The sequence below is a fragment of the Hippopotamus amphibius genome, chromosome 8 (genome assembly GCF_030028045.1).
Source record: "Hippopotamus amphibius kiboko isolate mHipAmp2 chromosome 8, mHipAmp2.hap2, whole genome shotgun sequence".
Classification (NCBI taxonomy): Eukaryota; Metazoa; Chordata; class Mammalia; order Artiodactyla; family Hippopotamidae; genus Hippopotamus; species Hippopotamus amphibius.
Window position 1 is genome coordinate 119,424,009 of NC_080193.1, and position 21,732 is coordinate 119,445,740.

General features: G+C 34.1%; 1 protein-coding gene across 2 annotated transcripts in view; it reads left to right on the forward strand.

The window, feature by feature from the left end:
• NCKAP1 (NCK associated protein 1) overlaps window positions 1-21,732 on the forward strand; it is a 98,638-nt gene that overhangs the window by 28,407 nt on the left and 48,499 nt on the right. Inside the window, exons 3-8 of one of the 2 annotated variants that reach the window (XM_057744186.1) lie at window positions 14,839-14,931; window positions 15,128-15,184; window positions 15,911-16,053; window positions 16,141-16,231; window positions 18,464-18,601; window positions 20,024-20,072. In XM_057744186.1, coding sequence (XP_057600169.1) covers window positions 14,839-14,931; window positions 15,128-15,184; window positions 15,911-16,053; window positions 16,141-16,231; window positions 18,464-18,601; window positions 20,024-20,072 — 571 coding nt within the window. The remainder of the gene's footprint in view (window positions 1-14,838; window positions 14,932-15,127; window positions 15,185-15,910; window positions 16,054-16,140; window positions 16,232-18,463; window positions 18,602-20,023; window positions 20,073-21,732) is intronic. The other variant, XM_057744187.1, reaches the window with a different exon arrangement.

Genomic DNA, 21,732 nt, shown 5'->3' on the forward strand with positions numbered 1-21,732 from the left:
GTGACTTTTACTGTCTTGCTTAGGCCCCTTTTGGACCAATTGTAAACTTAAAAACGTTTCCCTCCAATTCTGGACTTAGGGAGATCCTGTACCAAGGAATGTGATTTTGGTTTTTTTCTGGGTCATGATGTTGAACTAAATGCCCGATATGCTTCAAAGAGGTCGATTAAGTAAAATTCATATGAATAAAAGCCATCTACTTTTATAACAGCCACTTAATTGAGTGTCTAATATGTGCCAGGCTATGTATTTTAATAGACTTTATAGATTTTCTTATTTAATTTAGATTAAGGAAAGCATTTCTGAGCTGAGAGATTATTGAATTTGTCTATAACATATCTTCCATTATTTTGAAAGTGTAACTGTTAAATGGATTTATGATTTGTTTCTCATAGGTTTCTTATGAGCATATTGAAGGAAATCTGTTATTTCCCTGGATGGAAAAAATAGTATAAACTCCTTATTTTATCAGCAGGTAAAAATTGTTTGGCCAAGAAATTCTAAAAGCTGATGTTCAGGTGTATGTTAAACTTTTTTTAAGAAATTTTTTTTCCTAAAATTTTGAGAACTTAATCCCTCTCCCCTTTCTTCTTATGTTGTATTTACATCTAAAAGCTAGTTTGTGTTTTTTAAAACAGTAAACATATCTGGCACAAAAGTATAATTATGGGATTTTCCTATTTATTGTACATTTTAGTATAAGATTTTGGATTTGATTCCCAAATTAAGGGGGAAATGATATAACATATACAGGACAGTATAACATATAGTGTCCTGTGTATGTTCAATTAGATCTTAATGCCCTAAGAATGAAGACATTGTTAGTGAGTAGAGTGGTACAATAATAAATAGGGATTCTAGACTTAGATACAGGCCATTGTTGAAATAATTTGAAATTAAGCTTTGAAACTTAGAGGAATATTTTGTGTTATAGATATAGTTTATTTCCTCTTTCAAGGAGCACAGTATTACAAGATACTATTTAATAAATTATATTTTTTATTTAATTAGCTTACAAGGTCACTCAAGGCAAGACAAAATAAAGCAACTTTGAAAGTGTCATAATTGCAGTAAAGTTTGTTCAGTGACACAGCATTAAAGTCTGTTTTTAGACACCATTTTATCCCTAGTGCTTGGCACGTGAGGCACTAAATAATGGTGAGTGAATAAACCTAAATGATTTGCTTTAACTTAGATAGCTTTCGTTTATTCATACATTGTCTTTGAACTGTGTCAGGATCCAAACTCACCAACACTTTTTTTTAAAAGCTTCATTATTTTATTAGCTGTAAAAATAACTGTACTTTTTATTTTTAGTAGAGTCCCAGCTTCTTAAAAACATAAATGTGTTCTGGGGGTGGGGTGGTCGTATTGGGGATGGAGATGGGGAAGCGCTTGACACATGCACTGTGGTTTAGTCTGGAGTTAGAAGGAAAGGATAAGAAAGCTTACTTATTCCTAGTTAGTTTCTAAATGGGCATTACTTGTCTTGTCATGGCTTCCATTATGATGGTGGTATACTGGTTGAGAGAATGGACAACGAACCAGAATTTAAATTTTGGTCTTTCCACTTACTAGCTGAATAATTTTGGGGAAATCGTTTAACATCATAAGGTCTCTTTGTTCTTATCTTGAAATGGTGATAATACTAATCTCAAGAACCAGTTTTTCTCCTAAAGCACTTAGCAGATTTGTGTAACAAATTGCTTTTGAAAAGTAAAAGCTGTTATTTATATTACTTCTCTATTTGGTCTACTTTACTGGCTTTTCTTCTAGTAGCCCTTTCAATGTGGGTATTTCTAAGTGACCTTTTTTCCGACCCCCTGCAGTATATATGTATGAAAACATTTTACTTACATGGCTTCAACTAAGTAATATACTATCAACTAAGTAATATACTAAATGTTATACTATCCAGTAATATACTATCTGTAGTTACCCTAAATATCAAACTTTGTATCCAGTGTTGACCACATGATTATCCACCATTTTGTTTCTCTTCCATGTTCTCTGTTTTGAGCCATCACCATTAACTTGATTACCTAAACTAGAACCTTCAGAAACCCCTTTAACTTTTATAAAATGTCAAACTGGTCATTGAGGGTTTGTCAGTTTTAATACTATCTATAATGTCTTTTGACTGTGTCCTTTCAGGTCTGTGTCTCCTGTTGGGACAAATGCTATGATAATCCAAACACTGCTATTCATGCTTCCCAATCTCTCCTCTTGTTATTCTCTTCTTTCTCCCTTTTCTCCAGCCTCCACTAGGGGAAACAGAACAAAACAAAAGTAATCTCTTTCTTTGTGGTACCTCACACCATTGTTTTCCTAGACTATATACCCATTTTTCAATCTCTGTTGACTAAGATGTAGTAGACCAGCAAATAATACTTTGATTTTAAAAGGAATCAGCTTACAGTAAAATAATGTAACAGAGTTTTGATGATATACTTCTGTGAAGAAGTGTGTGTGTATCCTAATGGAAACGTAAAGAAATATTTGGTTTTGACCAGTTAAACTTTGCTGAAATTCAAAGAATTTTAATACAGTGAGAACTCATTTGTGTCAATATTCTTTTAATAAAAATCAACATTCAGTTAATATCTCTTCCGTATGTAATAGTCTTTAATTCTAGCTTGAATAAAGAAAATAAATAAAAGAGTGAACCCCTCAGTAGAAGAAACAAGTAAGCCTTGCTTTGATATATTTGAAAAGTATTTGAAATAGATCAAGTGCTGGCAGGGAATTGCATCAGCACTAATGACCTACCCAGACTGGTTTAAATTTGTTTTTTTTTTAATTTTTACTATGCTAACATGAATATATGATAATGAATCAAATAGTCTAGAAGAATTTAGGATGAAAAGCGAGTGTGTGTAATCCTACCCCACTCTCTCCCACCCCGGTCATATTTCTCAGGGAGAACTACTGCTTTTAGTACATCTGGAGGTTACCTCCAGAACTATAAGGAATGTGCTGATTCTTTTATATATTCGTTTGCCAACTTTAGATAGGATCTATTAATTCTTTGCTACAAAATATGGGGATTTAGCTCATTGTTTTCTCCCCTCATTTACCCTCTTCCCGATGTTTGATAGTTTTTTGGTAAATATTTTTGGGTCATTGGTTACTTCCTTTTTAAATTTTAAATAATATAGTTCTCCATATTTGTACCCTTAGTCATTTATACTTTTATATTGTCAAAATTGTTAATGCTTTCCTTGGGTTCTTTAATCATAAAGTGTTCTGAGATTGAATTATATGCCAAGTCTAAAAATTAAAAATATTAGTAAAGACCTGAGTGTTTGGTTTGCATTGCTTCACTCCATTATCACACTTTGGACTTTCTTCTGAATCCAAATAATATAATATGTTTATATTATCTGTATTTATATATACATACTATAATATATTATCAAAGTGAAATGGATTCTCTTCCAGAATTATTTCACAGTTAAATTTATTACATAGATATATTGACTTTCTTGAATTAGTTAAATGCCTTTATAGAATTTAAAAATTTATCCAGTCTAATAATCATATCATCTTTCTGTAAGCTTTCTTTTTTTTCTGGAGTCCACTTTCCTATAACCCTCTGTCTTATAACTCCCCTCTGGACAGTTTGCATAAGCCTGCTGCATAGCTTTCATCCTGGGACATGTTTCTCTTTGTTGTCCTGAGTGTAATAGTTTTCATGAACTTTCACACTAAGTTTCAGAGTTTGGAATCCCCTGAAATTGTGTATGGAGATTGTGTGTGAATGTATTTTTCAGCTTTTGTCGTATTTCCAAGGGTGGTTCTTATGATCTCAAAACACATCTGTTTTAAAATCACCTTATTTTGTGAATCTTGGGCATTCCATGTTCTAATCATACTAAACTTCAATAATAACTTCTTCAGCTCAAGAATGTTTTTAGTTTTTCTGCAAATGAAATGGCCAGTGAGCATTATACTGGGATTTCATAGCATAGTCCCCCAATAGATGCATTCCTGCCGTTTGCAATAATTTATCCATTTGCTTCAAATTTCCTAAAGTTATATCTTGCCATTTTTTCAGCTGTCTTCCAAACATTATTAGTTCCTTTGGCTGCAATGGTGATTATAATTTCCTTCATGATAGCAGAGGATGTTACCAATACCTAATCACCTGTTGATATTTAGTTTTTGTTTACTTGGTCATTTCTTTGAAGGGACCTCGAGCCACTTTTAACCTGGTATTCTTTGAGTACCTTTGACATGATATCTTATTATTTTTCATGGCGTGTCTGGTTTTACCTTTTGTCAAATCAAAAGTTAATTTGCCAAGATCCAAAATCGAAGACAGCAAAAGAAACTATAAGGGGATAAATAACAGATGTAAAATACTTATTTTCTTTTGATCTTCCTAGCACTCATCTTGGCTAAAAATGTTTTAAATACGTACACTAATGGTCTTTGACCAAGAATATATAGGATAGTATACTGTGTTAGTCCTCATTGTCTGGTGTAGAATGTAGAAAATGGGAAAATAGATTTAATTGCTTTATTTTTTAAAGGAGTATTTTATTTTGGGAAAGTGTTCATATACTTTCATGGCACAAATGGCCATTCTTTCTCTTGCCTCTGAGCCTTTTGTTTATGCTGTTTTTACCATCTGGAACAATCTTTCTCTCCCATATTCTTTCTCTAGGATAATTTCTACTTGTCTTTCAGGTCTATCCTTAGATGTCACCATTTCAGAGAAGCTTTTTTAACTCTTTCAAATTAGGTTAAGTGCTGCTTGTATGTGTTCTCATAGTCCTCTCTATTCATTCATTTATTTAAAACATTTATTAGGTGCCTTCTGTTAGCTAAGTCCTGTTCTGGGAGAGGGAATCCATTAGTAAATAAACAAGTCACTGGTCTTGTAGAGCTTACATTCTGCTGGACAGAGACCAAAACAAACAAACAAAACAAACCAAAACAAACACAATGCCATGTAAAGATGAGTTCTAAAGAGAACAAAGAGTGCTACTGGGGAGATGCTAATTTACTTGATTTGGGGAAGGTCTTACTGAGGAGGAGGCAGTAGAGCAAAAATTTAAAGATAGGAGGGAGTGAGGTGAACTGGGGGAGGAGCCTTCTGTGCTGAGGTAGCAGCAGTGGGAAAGGTCATGTGGGAGCAAGTGTGGCTTGTTCAGGGAACAGGAGGTAGGCCATAATGAGCAGACCAGAGTGATTGGGGAAAGGGGTGGGAGACAGTGGTAGGAGCTAAGGATTGAAGGGGTAGACAGATCAGGTTGGGTTTTCTAGGACATAGTAAGGACTTTGGCTAATTAATATTGAGTTGAGATGTTACTGGAGAAGAGTAGTAGAGGATTGAAATGATATACCTATGATCACTGTGGATTCTGGGTTGAGAAATAGTCTGCGGGGGAACAAAGGTTAAAAACAGGAACTGGTTAGGAAGTTTGCAGTCGTTGAAAAGAGAGCTGATAGTGGCTTGGACTAGGGTAATAGAGGTGAGAAATGTTCAGATTCTGGATGTTTTGAAAACATAGCCTGCAGTATCTGCCGATGCATTGGGTATGGGGTATATGAGACAATGAGAAATTTAAGACCCCAAGGTTTTTGGATTGAGGAAATACCAAGATTTACTGGGGTGAAGAAGCAAGAGGAACAGGTTTGGGGTGGGAGTATAGAAGGAATAGTACTCAGTAGCTCAATATTAGATATGTTAAGTTTGAGAGACCTATTAGAAGTCTGAGTGGAGTTAAGTAGCCAATTGTATATATAAGTCTAGGGCTCAGGCTAGTGTTAAGCTGAAAATCAAGTTGAAGAGGAATTATTGAGAGAGAGGAGAAGGAGTGGTACAATCACTGAGGAGAGTGGGAGAGTGAATTGATGGTGAAAATGGCATAATGTTGCTACTCAGTTACGTTTAATGATTGTGAATTCAGGTTGAGATAGAGTCAGCATAGGTAAAGGTTTTCTCCTACTGTGGGTTTTGTCAGGCATTTATGATAGAGGGAGTGAGGGACAAGGGAGTAATATAATGATGGGGCATTTAATCTTAAGATGGATAAAAAAGGAAACTGAACATGAGAGGGTGTGTTTCAATAAAAAGAGAGTAGAGTGAGTGAATAGGAGCTTCCTCCAAGTTCAAAGAATTGATGAAGATAGGATATTAAGAGAGTGCTAGAGATATCAAGTGGGAATTATTCCCCCATTGATGCCACTTCACCTTATCTCCAAATCTTCTAAGAATAACAGATGTCCCAAAAGGCCAGAAAGAAGTCCAGACAGCTTAAGCATAGACTTTATTCCTCTTTGCAGGTCTGCTAATTGATTGAGGCAGTTTAATGAGCTACCATTCTCTGTCAGTATGTAATCAATTAACCAAAATAATCCCTGAGTGCCCTCTGAGTTTTAGGCCCTCCTTTAATTTTCCCCATTTTGTTTATCATCTTCACCACCCTTAGAAGCTCTGACCTTTCTTGTTGTGGTCTTTCCCATACTGTTTTGTGTGTGTGAATTGTTTTTGTTTTTGACCTCTTTCATGTTATTACAAATTGATGAGGGTCTTTGTCTTGGAGGGAAGGTGGAAATTAATCATTGTAGTTTTTCACCATTTTTGAACCTTGCACCTAGAACTTGTGATATAACCAGATTCTGAGACTGGATATTAAAAAAATTAAAAAAAAAGAAAAAAAGCAACTGGATATTTGCCCCAAAAAGTGAGTTACCTGTATATCTGCATATACATTCCTCACTAGATTGTATGCTCACTTAGGGGCAGGGTTAGCATTTTATTCATAGTTTTATCCCCAGCCCTTCCAACAGTGTCTACAGTACCTGACAATATAATATCAGGTTGGGGTATTTGTTGAGTAAATGAATAATATATTATTATAGTAACTTGTCTCTTATCTAGAGGTTACTTTTCATATCACGTGCCTCTCTGAATCATATCTGGGAATTAGGAAGGAAGCAATACCGCTCCTGGGACTCTGCTCAAGAAAAGTGAAAATACATTACATGTCCACATATAGATATGTTTATAGCAGCATTCATTGTTCATAATAGCTTAAAACTGGAAGTAGTTCAAATGCCCATCAGCTGATGAATAAACTAAATTGGTAGTATATGGATTTTATGGAGTACTATTTAGCAATTAGAAGAAACAAGCTACAATACATGTTATAGCATGGATGAACTCCAGAAACATTAGGCTAAATGAAAGAAGCTAGATGTAGAAAGCTTATATATTATATGATTTCATTTTATAGGGAATGTTTGGAAAAAGCAAATTTATTGAGACAGAAAGCAGATCAGTAATTATTAGGGCTGGGGGTAAGAATGGGATTAACCATAAATAGGCACAAGGGAACTTTTTGGGATAATGGAAATGTTCTAAAATTGGGTAGAGTTGGTGGTTGCACAAGTCTATAAATTTACTAAATTTATTTAATTGTTCAGTTACAATGGATGAATTTTATGGTATGTAAATTATACCTCAATAAACCTATAAAAAGCAGATGATTTTGAGCAATGAGAAATGCTAGTTTATCAAAAATGAAGTTTTTTCAGAAATAAGCTTTTTGGTTCTCACTGTGCCCCAGCTTGTTGGGTTTGCTTAGTTAAAATTGTAACACATATATTTTCTAACTCGTACGTTAAAAGGTACTCTCATCAGGAGCAAGTAATAATTGATAGGAAGAGAAATAAAAACTTTAAAAAGTATAGCCAGCAAGGACTGTTTAATGTTGGCATGTTAGCTTGCACATGTCAACAGCACCTGAGGCCATCTTGACTTAAATAGCTCAGTGTAATTATTAATTATAATTATGACATCTAATCAGTAAGAAAAGCCTGACTTACTTCTCCGTACCCAGGTTGTGAAAGCAAGCTAATCACATATTTGAAAGACTTTTTAAAAATGTTATTAAAATTGAGTGTAAAGGGACTAGTTTCATTTACATTTTCATTCATAATGGAAAATGGTGCCATTATATGAGGTAAATTGTATTATCATTAACACAATGTGCTTTTATACAAAGATGTTAGACCTGACCAACCACACTATACTGGGGCATATAATTAGTGTTTTTCTAGTACTAATGATAAAATTAGTTTCATCAATTTGCATTAATTTAACCACCTTGTGACCAGAAATCTTAAACTTCCAAGATTTTTCCTGATGCAATGTGCTCAGGTGGTGAAATAGAGATTGTTTTAATTTCTTTTATCGAACCTGATATTAATCTTTGTTTCAGTTACCTAGTGCTGCATAACAGACCACCCCAAATCTTAGTGGACTTAAAACAGCAACAACTTATTTCTTATTCTGGGGTTGATTGGACAGTTCCTCTGCTGGTCTCACCAGCCTTAGGTCACAGCTGCATTCATCTGGTGGGTGGCTGGGGCATGGGGCCTGTTGGGATAGCAGGATGCTGAACCTATTTTCTGTGGGATATGTTAGCTTCCTCATACATGACACTTTAAGACAGTGTTCCAAAAAAGAAAACAAAATATGAAGCTATAAGGCATTGTAAGTTGAGTACCACTTCTGCTGTTTTCTGTTGGTCAAAGCAAGTCACAAGTCCAGCTGAGATTGTAAGGGTGGGAAAATAGACTACATCTCTTGTCGAGAGGAACAGTAAAGTCCTATTGCATAGAGGCATAGATAAAACCTTCAGTTTTTTTTGCCTTTCTGTTCTTTAATTAATTCTGCTCTTCAGAATTAATTTAAATAGATGACAGCAATGTAAACTTGAAAAAAATCACTTTAATATATAAAATGAAGAGGTTGAGTTAGAGTTCTTAGAAGGTTCACTCTGTGAGATTGACGAAGCTACAATTAAAAAGAAGTATTTTCTGAGTAGAGTATAGTGTTAGCTTTGCTTATCCCTATACTGCTTTTGTCCTGGTGTGGCAACTTGAATTTTGAAGTGTATTGAAGAGCTGTTTTGAACTTTGAAATCTGATTGACCTGGATTAACATTTTACCATTTTCCAGTCTGTTTCTGTATCTGGAAAATGAGGATAAGAATATACCTTGACTGGGAAGATGAAAAAAATTCTGGAGTTAGATGGGGGTGATGGTTGCATAGCAATGCAAATGTATTTGTAAGTGTGAACTGCACACTTATAAAATATGGCTATAATGGTTGATTTTTCTTTGCTTTTTTTTTTTTTTTTTGGGCTGCGTTGAATCTTCATTGCTTCTCGCAGGCTTTCTCCAGTTGTGGCAAGTGGGAGCAGGGGATGCTACTCTTTGTTGCAGTGTGTGGGCTTCTCAGTGTGGTGACTTCTCTTGTTGTGGAGCACAAGCTCTAGGGCGCACAGTCTTCAGTAGTTGTGGCTTGTGGGCTCAGTAGTTGTGGCGCATGGGCTAAGTTGCTCCATGACATGGGGACCTTCCCGGATCAGGGATTGAACCTGTGTCCCTTGCATTGGCAGGTGGAGTCTCAACCACTGCGTCACCAGGGAAGTCCCTATAATGGTTAATTTTATGTTATGTTATGTTTTACCACAATTTCAAAAATGAACTTTGCAAAGTCCTTATGAGGATTAAGTTTAGTAACAAATATTAAACACTCATGAATGCTTATTTAGTAGGCAGGTGTTAGGATAACTTTCTCTCAGATTGATTTACTACCTTTTGCTCAGAAAAATGCATTTCTGAAGTATCAAATGCCAATAGAATCATTTGTATAAATAAAAGGAAAGTTCAGCGAGGTTCCATGAACTTTTTTAAAGATGACTAATCTTTGGGTTAATTTGGATTTTCGTGTAATCTTAGGAGATGTGCTTATATATGATATGAATATGTCATTCTCTTTAAATGTTTCTCATTTCTTATTCTGTAAGGACATTGAAATATTTTACCCAACAGGGATTTATTCAAAGGATTAAATCACCACTCTGTTTAGGTTACATAAACTCATTTGAGACATGAATTGATATCTGATATTGCATTCATTTATAATTAGCAGTGCAATTTAAAAGTTGATTCCATGACTTTTATGTTGAGAAACTTGAGGATCATTTATTTATTCATTTAAAGTACATATGCTGTGTGCTTGTATTCTAGACCCTGGATATAACGGCATGAAATAATACAAACCTCCTTGCCTCTGTGGAATTTCAGTTCAAGTTAGGATGTTAGACAATAAACAACTAAAGTGAATAAATACTTTTATTTGGAGTTAAGTGGTAGGAAGAAATAGAAAGGATAAGGAGTAAGAGAGTAACATGGGTGAGAAGACTATTTTAGGTAAGTGCTCAACAGAAGTGAAGTGAAGGATATAGCTATGGGAAGAAGTAGAGAAGAGCATTCCAGACATGAGTAAAGAGCAAGTGCAGAGGCTCTCAGGTGGGACCAACCTTGGTGAATTTATTAGATGAACACAGCATGCAGACCAGTATGACAACTACTGAGAGAGGCTGGAGGAGCATGAGGAGAGATGAAGTTGTAGAGGCATACAGGGGTCCTGTTTCGATTTTATTCTGAGACATTGGTAAGGACGTTGTATTTTATTTTAAGTGTGATGGGGAACTATTAAAATTTTTTAAAAACCCTTTATTTTGAAATAACGTTAAACCTAAACAAAAATACAGTGAGTTCACATATACTTTTCACCCAGTGTTAATATCTTGTATAACCTTGTATAACCTTCATTGGAATCACCTCTTCAGGGTAGTGTGTTACCTTAAAATGTCCACTCCCCTGCTGCTATATGGAGAAGACTGAAGAGGCAAGAGCAGAAGTACAGAGGTCAGTCAGGAGGCTGCTATACTATAGTATTCCACATGAGTGTTGATGAGTAGAGTGGTGGCTGGACAGTTCCTTAAAAGAGGTTTACCCAAATAGCCTCTTAGCACTCTTATTTTTAAAAGCCTGGTTTAGAATATCATATTAAGAAATTGAACAAAGCCTTCTCTGAACCAGACTTCTGTACTTGGTTGTTTTTAAAGAGGAACAAAATACTAGCATAGGTCAAGAAAAATAATTTATTATGCATAAGCAGTTTTGATGATGAAAGAATAATTGAAATGGGTAAATAAAGGACGTTAGTCACTTTATGTTGAAAATCTCTGCGTTAGCTTTCTTAGTCATTGGTTCCTTATTATAATTTGCTAGTATCTTCAGAAGAGTGAAAACTAGTAAATACTAAATTTCAATCAGTTTTTAAGATACTTATATTTTGTGTGGAAAATGCTTCTTAATTGTACAAAGGTTAATTACCAAGATTTTTCATTGCAAAGATATGATCTTATTTTGTCATCTGCATGGATGTCTATCCTGTTTATTTTGTTTCTACACATTTTAGTTGAATTTTAAGAATAATGACCCACAGTTAGAAACTTTAATGAAAGCATTGTACAGATATTTTGCTAATATAGTTAACCCATGTATCCATGATATGCTTTTAAGTGTTAGCAAATAGAATCATTTCTTTTAAAAATTGTACTTTTCTAATGTTCTGTTCTGTAGCATCAAACAGTCTATTACTGATCTATATTCTTAAACCATTTCCTACTTTTTATTTACTATAAAACAATGAGATAACAGGGGGAAAAAAACCCAAAAAACTTGTTCTGGATGTTGAACTTAGATGTTAAATGCTTTTTGGTAGTGTCTGCTCTCTTTCATTTAAAAAACTAAAATGGAGCATTTTTTTTTGCAGTTGAAGCCCAAGAATTGTAGACACTTTTATTCTTTGTTGTTATAGTTGAACTTTCATGAAGAGCTTAATGGTACTTATCTTCATTAAATAGAGAACATAATTGTAACTATATCTAGAGACAGGGGATTGTGTGAAATACTTGTACATTATTTGGAACACTGCCTGGCAAAGAGAGCAAGCTCAGTTAATATCAGCTCTTATTAGAAATACTATGAGTAGTATTGGGATTATTTAAAATAGCTTTATTTTTGCTTATTTTGGAGAAGTAGTCTGTGAGCATCTTTTTTTTTTAACTTTCACTGAGATATAATTGACATACAATAAACTTCATGTATTTAAAGTGTACAATTTGATACTTTTTTCTTATTAGTAATGTATATATGGCAATCCCAATCTCTCAATTAATTCATCCCACCCCAAGCCCCTCCCCCGCCCCCACTTTCCTTTCCCCACTTGGTGTCCATATGTTTGTTCTGTGAGCATCTTCTGTTATTCACTTAATATTTAATGAGCAGCTTCTGGGTGCCAGGCACTGTAAAGTGTTCTCATGTACATTATCTTGGCTAAACTGCTCACATCAGCTCCCATTTTGATAATGAGGGTATTAGACTCTGAGAGGTTAAGTCATTAAGCCGTGATTTCACAGTAAGAGGTGGGCTGTCTGCGTCAGTTGTTAAAACATGTCATCTGACGTTGACATATAAAGGTCTATGAATTTGTCCTAATTACTCATCTGATAGATGTTTCTATTGTATACTTCTTTATGTGCAGAGCTGTGTAAACAGGCTGTGGAGTTTGTTACACTGTCTCATAGTGTTGGAGATAACTATGATATAAGGTAGAAGGTGATACTATTAGAAATTATACACATTTAGAGGAGGGAGATGTTGTTTGCATTTAGGCAAGAAGTTCAATCAGGGATGGTTTCTTGAAAATGGGGTTAACATTTGAATTGAGTAGTTTAGGAGTAGTGGGATTTGGACATATAATCCAAACCCACAAATTTGGTAGAATTTGCACCTCAGTAGAGGAAACAATAAAGAAAACATGAAATGTGTATAGAAAATAGTGAATAGTTTGTTTTGGCAACTGTGTATAGTGTGTGAATGGATGTAGGGGAAATTTAGATTGGAAAGATAAATTAGGGCCAAGTTATGTAGGACCCTAATTTTAAAAACTTGAGTAATTATTTTGAATTCAGATATCCATTAGTTCAGTAAATTTGTTTTAGCCAATGTAGAGGCTAGTTACCTACAATTTGGGGGGAAATAAAATTGAATGAGTAATTGAGACCATAATGAGATTTTACTATTAAAAAGGAAAATGAGGGGCATGTGGATTGGTAGAAAGAACACTTTACTAGGAGTATGAATATGAAATTTCTAATCCTGGCCCTAGTAGTTATATAACTTTAGAAAGATTCTTTTAAGTTCTGTGAGCTTGAGGTTCTTAATATGCAAAAATGAGAATTTGTATAAAAGATCATTATAGCCCTTAATAAGATGGTGACTGTGTCATTTTTTGTCCAAACTAGGACACAAATTTAAAGGAGTCACTATTAATACTTAAACCCAGTAGCAACCAAATTATGCTTTGATCCCTATTATATTATGAATTTACTTTCACCTGTTACATTTCAAAATTCAAATTTAAAGTACTGAAAAGTAGGGAAAAGGATTGACATCCATTGTAAACGTTTACTGTTGTTGAACAAGGTGAAGGTAGTATAATCTGAGGAAATAGAATCATTTTAAAACAAGTATCTGCTTGATGTGAGTAGTAATGATTAAAAATGTGCATGTAAACATAGAATTGTTTTGAAACAGATATATTGTTCAAAATAAAGTCAACTGCTCCCACAGGTAAAGCTAGAACAGTTACACACATCACTATAAGTATATACTTCAGTATGCCTGGCATGCAGGGGAAGTAGAGATACTTCGTTTACGCTTTTTTAATGTCCTCAGGGACTGCAGTGTTTAGGGTACTTTATAATAGTTGGGTCTACCAGAATGCTGTGCTTGCTGTTTTAAGTAGTCTTTTAATAGTTTTTTTAATCTCCTGATATTATGCTCACTATTATAAATTTTTTGACTTATCATAATGGTTCAATACAATTCTGTGGAGAGGGACCTCTCCCCCAACACTCCTGTGTAGGTGTAAGTAAGAACTGTATGAGGGCCTTGTTTTGATAGCAAGTTTGATATTTTGAACCACTTTCTCAAATTTTCTAGTTTTCTCCTGTTCTAGGTAAATTATATTTAATGTGCATTCAGATCACCTGGGTATCTTGTTAAATGGCAGATTCTGATTTGGTAGGTTTGTGGTGGGCCTGAGATTCTGCTCTTCTAACAAATTCCTAAATGATGTAGAAGTTTGTATTCTGTAGACTGCATTTATAATATCAGAGAGGTTCTAAAAGGTATTTTGGAATTCTGGGAAACTTACGATATACGACATTAAATATGGCTGGGTTCTTTCAGAAATTATATTAATAGTTGTTTTAAAAAGAAAACTTAGGACTTTTTGTAAATTTAGTAATACAGTTGATTGAAATAATATTTGTCTTTTGTATTCACATTTCCCTCTCCATATGTTTACCAGTGTCTTAACTCTAGTTTTGCTTCTTTCTCATTTCTTTTTTGTTGTTGTGGTTTTTTCTTTTCTTTAATGTATTATTGTGTTTTGTGGATCTGGTCAGGGAACCGTTACTGTATTTTATGTTTGTATCTACATTTTATTTTGCATGCGTAACGTGGCTTTGCCTGGATGTTCTTTTTGGTAAGTTCTAAATTTATAAAGCATATTATTTTTTGTAGTGTAATGTTTTTCACCTTCTTTTCTTCCACTTCTAGTAATGTGATCATGCTCATGAGTTGTTTTTAGTTTTTTTAAAGAGTTCATTTGATAATTATTTTTTCCTAACACTTTCCAATTGTCCTTAATAGTAGTGCAGTTTTATACTAATCTGCTTTGATTCGTTTTATAGCCTCACACTATCAGTTGCTGGTCACTATTAGCAGTTGCTGTCTCAAGTATTTTGGTTTTTTAAAAGAGCTTTAATCATCTAGAAATACTGTTCTAAAAGCTTGTGCTTCCATTTAGCAATCATAAGAGAAGATAGTTTGTAGTAAAATTAAATAATTTTGTTCTCAGTAAACAGTGCATTCTAATTTTGTTTTTACAGCAACAGCTTGCACAACTACAGAAAGAAAAATCAGAGATTCTGAAAAATCTGGCATTATATTACTTCACATTTGTAGATGTTATGGAATTTAAGGTATGTATTTTAATATACAAAATTTAACATTTCAGAGATAGATTGATATTTGTTAATTGAATAAATTATTCTGTCACTTGTAGAGAATAAAATTAGAATTTTTCTAGAACAAAAATTCAAAATACATTTTGTGTTTGTTTTCTGAATTTAGTAGTATTCATATAGGTAAGAGATTAAAGTAAACTTTTATTTTCAGGACCATGTTTGTGAATTGCTGAATACTATTGATGTTTGCCAAGTCTTCTTTGATATTGTAAGTATTATTTTCAGAAAAATTTCCAATTCTTCTGTTTCTAGTAGAACTAAGGGGATCAAATGCTTTTCTTTAGAGAAAATTTATATGATTAGTATATAAAGTTTCAGCATTGTTAATTTGGCTTGTATTTTTTAAGGGAAGGAATAATACTGTATTTTCACTTGGTTATTTGATTATCATTGAATATAAATCTTGTACGTATTCGGAAATAGTTGTTAATTTTAGTATTTTATTTTAATAGGCCCAATTTTAAAAGGTTATACAAATAATCTTTTTCTCTGTAAAAGGCATACTTGATAAAATCTTTCTTAATAAGACAGTTTCTAGATATAGGAAGACAAAGTCAAAAACTTCTCCACTGACTTAATGGTGAACCTGTTTATTTATTTAATGCTCCTTTTTTCTTTCTCAGTGAGATTTGCTTCCATGTGTATTATTATTCTGGTTTTGGTTATTCTTTGAAATTGTTAGCAGCTTGAATGGGGTGATCACAAACTGTTTTTTTATCCATAAAATTGTGTCACAAACACAAAACTGTTATCTATAACTCCCAAATTTTAGGCATGTTTTTGGTGAAAGGAATTAGATAGAATTTCAGAAATGGGGGAAAAATAAATAACTGTAGAAAATTATTAGGTTTCAGTAGCTACCATGAAGGTTTTTGTGTGTGTGCTTAAAAGTTTGTGAAATAGGAAGGAGTTGAACTTAATTTTTTTTTTCTAGACTGTAAACTTTGATTTAACAAAGAACTACTTAGATTTGATCATAACATATACAACACTAATGATACTGCTGTCTCGAATTGAAGAAAGGAAGGCAATCATTGGATTATACAACTATGCTCATGAAATGACCCATGGAGCAAGGTATACCTGAGTTACAAAAATCTCTGTGAAGTTCTTAATTAATTTGATGGTTTACAGCTCAGTGATATTTGATATATCTGTTTTAAGTGACCGAGAATACCCTCGCCTTGGTCAGATGATTGTGGATTATGAAAACCCTTTAAAGAAGATGATGGAAGAATTTGTACCCCATAGCAAGGTAAGAGCTGGTTTTTAGTGTTGCTTCAATAGGCATATGAGATAGCTTAAGGGTAGATAGTTAGAGTGATAAACTACTTTTAAGAAAGAAAATTATAATGAGATGTGAATAATAGTTATGCATGGTTTTATCTAATTGTGAACCAGAGAACTCATTAGATTCAGAATAGTGAATAGAGACTCAGAAATATATTGATCCATTGTAGTTTTTAGATTCAGTATAAGGTATAAAGACAATGAAGTTTAGTATTTGAGAATGTCTACACACTCATATCATACTGCTTGGGTTCTGATGCCAACTCTGCTAATTACTATGTAATACTGGGCAAATTATTTAACTAACTTCACTGTACCTCAGTTTTCTTATCTGTAAAATGCAGTAATAATAGTCCTACCTTATATGGCTGTTATGAGTATTTCATGAGTTACTTTGTAAAAAGTATTTTATCTACATAGTATTTGATAAATTTTAGCTATGTTATTATAGCATAGCCTCTTAATGAGAGAAAAATTACAGGAGTTTTGTGATAATTTGGAATGTGTCTTTTATGATACATTAAAAAAATAGTTCTTAATGGACTATTTTGGTTTAGAGTCTTGCCATTATGGCTTCTCTGAGGGAGGGCTAGTTCCTAAGCGCATCAAAGAAATTTACAGGTATCATTATTTATAGATAAGGAAATTGAGGGCTGGGGAAGTGATGTGATGAAGAAGGCCATTTGACAGCAGTAGTGGCAAAACTAGAGCTAAAACCCAGGGTATTAGAATCTTGGTCCATTGTTCTCTTTGAATGATGGAAGTTAGACTTCTTAATAATACAGTTTTTGTATGAATCTGTGTTTTTGTTTTTTTGTTGCCATACAGTTAACAGCAAGAATTTTCCTTCAGTTTCTGCACTCCCACGCAAATTCTGAGGATACATTTCCAGTTTAATTTCTTTGCATAGCTGTATTATACCCACAAATTGATGTAGGTTTAATGTCTTGGAGTTAGTTGAATCATTGGTTTGAAAGAGGCTAGTAGATGACATCAGTTTTGAAGTAAAAATCAGCATTTGTAGATGAAAGTGTTCATTCCTCAAAGTGCTGAGCAGATCATCATGTCTCTCTGATTTCAATAGTGCTTTTTCCTCATCTAGAAATGTCTTCCCTACTCCTTTTCTGTTTTTCCTCTGCATCTGTTTCTAACTTTTTGCCAGTCATGTATGGCCTTGTTTTTATTTAGCCACTTCAAATTTGGTTCTTTTCCCAATTAGGTGATGAAAATTTCATTTAAAGAGTGTTGGATCTCTAGGTTCTCCATAGCCATTAGCATATACTAGACAATTAATAATTACCTGAGGAGAATTGTCCATTTGGATTAGACCAGTTTGTTCCTAATCTTGATTTTTCTGATGTTCTATGATATCTCAGGGTTTTGATAGAAAGGTCATCTTGTATTTGCTAGAATTTGTTAAAATTAAATTAATTAAATTAAAAAAAAAACTATTCTGATTCACTTGGTTGAGTGTGGTAGAAACAGACTCCTAGGTTTTACTCCTAGAGGTTCTGGTTCAGGCAGAGCCCTGGATTCTCTTTTTCTGAACAAACTCCCCTGGCAATTTATGTACAGCCAGATTAAAGAACCATTCTGTACAGAATTTTTAGGAAGCAGGGGTGAATAGCAAAGAATAATTAAAAGCAAGTAAGAATCAGATGAGATGAAAAATTAAATACCTTGATGATAAAGCTGTAATTAATAGACCAAATGGCAAATAGAAGTAATTTATTAAGATAAAGTACACTGGATTATTTTTAGAAGGCATTCTTTAAAGAAATATGGAACGTGTTGAGCTCTGTTAACACTTACTCATGTCTTTTTCTTTCATTGAGAGCTATTAGAGTAGAAAGTGATACACAAAAGGATGACCCTAAGCTCTCTACCCCTTATGAAATAAAAGATCTCAAGATTGCCAAACATTTTCACCTTTAAGAAAGTAACATGATTTCCTGAGCTAAGCTTTTGCTGAGGAATGCAGAATCTATGTAGCTTTCATGAAGTTTAAAAAAAAAAAAAATCCAGAGGAGGATAACTGGAACCCACCTCTTACATTATATGGAGTGTAGTTGTAATTCGGCTCTTGTTTTATGATGATAGAGTTAGAAACACACAGCAGTTGTAGCTGGAATTTAAATGGAAAATGAAAAAAAACCCATTTTATTCCTCAACTTTCTTTTTTTTCTGTTTTAATTAGTCTCTTTCAGATGCACTAATTTCTCTTCAGATGGTGTATCCTCGAAGGAATCTTTCAGCTGACCAGTGGAGAAATGCTCAATTATTGAGTCTCATCAGTGCACCCAGTACAATGCTTAACCCTGCACAGTCTGACACTGTATGGTTCTTTATTTTCTTTTTTGAATGAAAATAGTAAAGTTGATTTTTTTTAAAAAATATCAGTTAAGCAGTGCTATTGCAGTTTTTCTTCTCATTTAGTGTTAGCCTGTAAGTGAAGCTTATTGTAAAATGCTCAGTATTTATGTTGTACTGTTTATTTTTTTATTTCTAGATTCTGATGCTAAGTTAGTAAAACTAGTAGTATGAGTATTTTCTTTTAAGGTTTAAAAATTGGCTTTGCCTTATTATGGTAGAAAATGTAGAAGATTCAGAAAATTGTAAAGAAGAAAACAAAAATCACCCCAAATCTCACCACCTAGAGAAAATCACTATTGTACTGTTACATTTCTTTTCAAGCTTTTATCTGTGTATATGAACATAGATGTTATGCATATGGAGAACACACACACATACTTACTGATTTGGGTGAGACAGTGAGCACTGAGCTACGTACATCTTTTTTTTTTAATATTTTAAATATTTATTATTTATTTATGGCTGTGTGAGATGTTTTGTTGCGGCATGTGGGCATCTTTCTACTTGTGGCATGCAGGTTTTTCTCTTCTGTAGTTGAGGCCCATGGGCTCATTAGTTGTGGTGCATGAGCTTGCCCTGAGGCATGTGGGATCTTAGTTTCCCGACCAGGATCAGGGATCAAACCCACATCCCCTGCATTGCAGGATGGATTCTTTACCACTGGACCACAAGGGAAGTCCCTCTTTTTTTTTTTTTAAGATTTATTTTATTATTTATTTATTTATTTTTGGCTGCTTTGGGTCTTCGTTGCTGCACACAGGCTTTCTCTAGTTGTGGCAAGCGGGGGCTACTCTTTATTGCATTGTGTGTGGGCTTCTCATTGCGGCAGCTTCTCTTGTTGCAGAGAACAGACTCTAGGTGCACGGGCTTCAGTAGTTGTGGTACATGGGCTCAGTAGTTGCGGCATGCAGGCCTAGTAGTTGTGGCACACGGGCTCCACGGCATGTGGAATTTTCCCAGCCCAGGGCTCGAACCTGTGTCCCCTGTATTGGCAGGAAGATTCTTAACCACTGTGCCACCAGGGAAGCCCCCTCTTTTTTTAACTTGACTAAAACTATCTTTCGGAATACTGCAGACTCTGCAGTAGACTTGGGAAATTTGGAAGTAGTCATTCACCAGATTGAAAACAATTTAGCTAGCAACAGTGTCTTTTAAAGAGAATTTTCTGGGTGTGTAAATGTGAAAGAGGCACAGCTTTCATTGTCCTTTATGGACTGCAAGTGTAAATATAGGTTATGAAATTTTCATCTGACTTTTCAGATATGTTGTTGGTGGTATTTGAACCAAGAATTTAGACTTCTCAGAAGGAAGAAGGAGTGACTCAGTACAGAATAGTTTTTTAAGAATTTCTTTAAACCACAGATTTATATTTTCTCTTTTTAAGATGCCTTGTGAATATCTGTCTTTGGATGCCATGGAAAAATGGATTATCTGTAAGTAAAATTGGTTAGTTTTGAGATTACCCCTCAGGTTTAAGTTTTAGAGAAAAATAACGGGTAACATGTATTACTTTTGTGCCAAGCACTGTGCTAAGAATTCTATGTGCATTACCTCATTCAGTCCTTACACCCTGTTAGGGTAGATGGTCTTTTTTATAGATAAGGAATCTAAAGCCTAGTCCACATAGCTAGTACGTGACAAAGACAAAGACCCGACACTAAATCCAAGGCTGGCTACATTATATTGCCTCTCAACGTGGCCTTTCAAAACTAAATTTTTGTTTTATTTTTAATGATTTTCTTCATATTGCATTTATTCAATTAAGGTTTTTGGTTTTAATTTACTTTAGTACATACAATAGACGACTCATATGTTTGCATGGGAGATAAAATTACTTGTTTGCACCCCTAAGAAGTTCACAAACTATGGGAGAAGTAGACAAACAGATATAATATAAATGAGAATTGCTATAATATAATTTTTTTACTACCCCCAGGTCCACTGGCAGAGGGGAATAATTTTGAGCAGTTTGTACCTTTTAGTTCTTATAGTTCTTATTTCTTAATTAATATTTAGGTACTATTTGATGACTTCATTATACTGATTCTAAAACTGGTGAAGGACCAGTTTTTCTTTTTTAGTGATTTTTGGATTGATACTTTTATAAAATACAGTGGGGCCGAATTACTGGAATTATCAAAAATAAAGTAATAAACAAAGATACAAAATAAAAGGCCACATTTTAATTAACTAGATTCAATTAAATCTAACAATTTGATTATTATTGTTTCTATTCATAAATTGCTATCAATGAAAAGTTTTCTTTTTTTTTTTAAGCTCTTTATTGGAATATAATTGCTTTACACTCTTGTATCAGTTTTTGAGGTACAGCCAAGTGAATCAGCTGTATTTATACATATATCCCCATATCCCCTACCTCCCAGACTCCCTCTGACCCTCCCTGTCCTCTCCCTCTAAGGCATCACCCATCATTGGGTTGGTCAATGAAAAGTTTTCTAAATGAAAGTTTCTAAATACTCTCAGTTCTCTACTTAATTTCGTTACACACTGGCAGTGTGGGTAGCACTGTTACTAGTATGAAAGATGAAGAATTTAGCATACACTCCCTGCCCTTAGCCATTTTTATTAATTATAATTTTTACATTGATCAGGTTTGTGATGTTTATATTTTCGTCTATAATGGTAGTTAAGGTTTTCATGCTCTGTTGATTTAAAAAACACAGCTTTCAGAGTATTGATTTTGCTCAGAAGTATGGTGATCGTTGACTGTTTTATGTTTATGGATGTGTGGTTGCAGAACTAATGTGATTAGTAGAGTTTGTTGGCATGAGTGACCTCTAGTGTTAAACAGCACTGTTTCCTTCCAGTCTTTACCTTAAAGGGAATGCTGAATTCAGGGCTTTGTGTAATGAGCAGGCAGGTGAGTCAGAAGGTATCCTAAGGGAAGGATACCTGGGCATGGAAAAGATTTGGGATAACCACAGTTGCCAAAAGATAGGAAAGTTTACTAGGTTTTGCTGCTTTCATATATCGGAGCCTTGAGTAGAGTTAATAGAATTACGTCAAACTCTGCACTTCTCTTTTTGACACCAATTCCCATAGTAGGACTTCCTATAGACGATGGTCTACTTT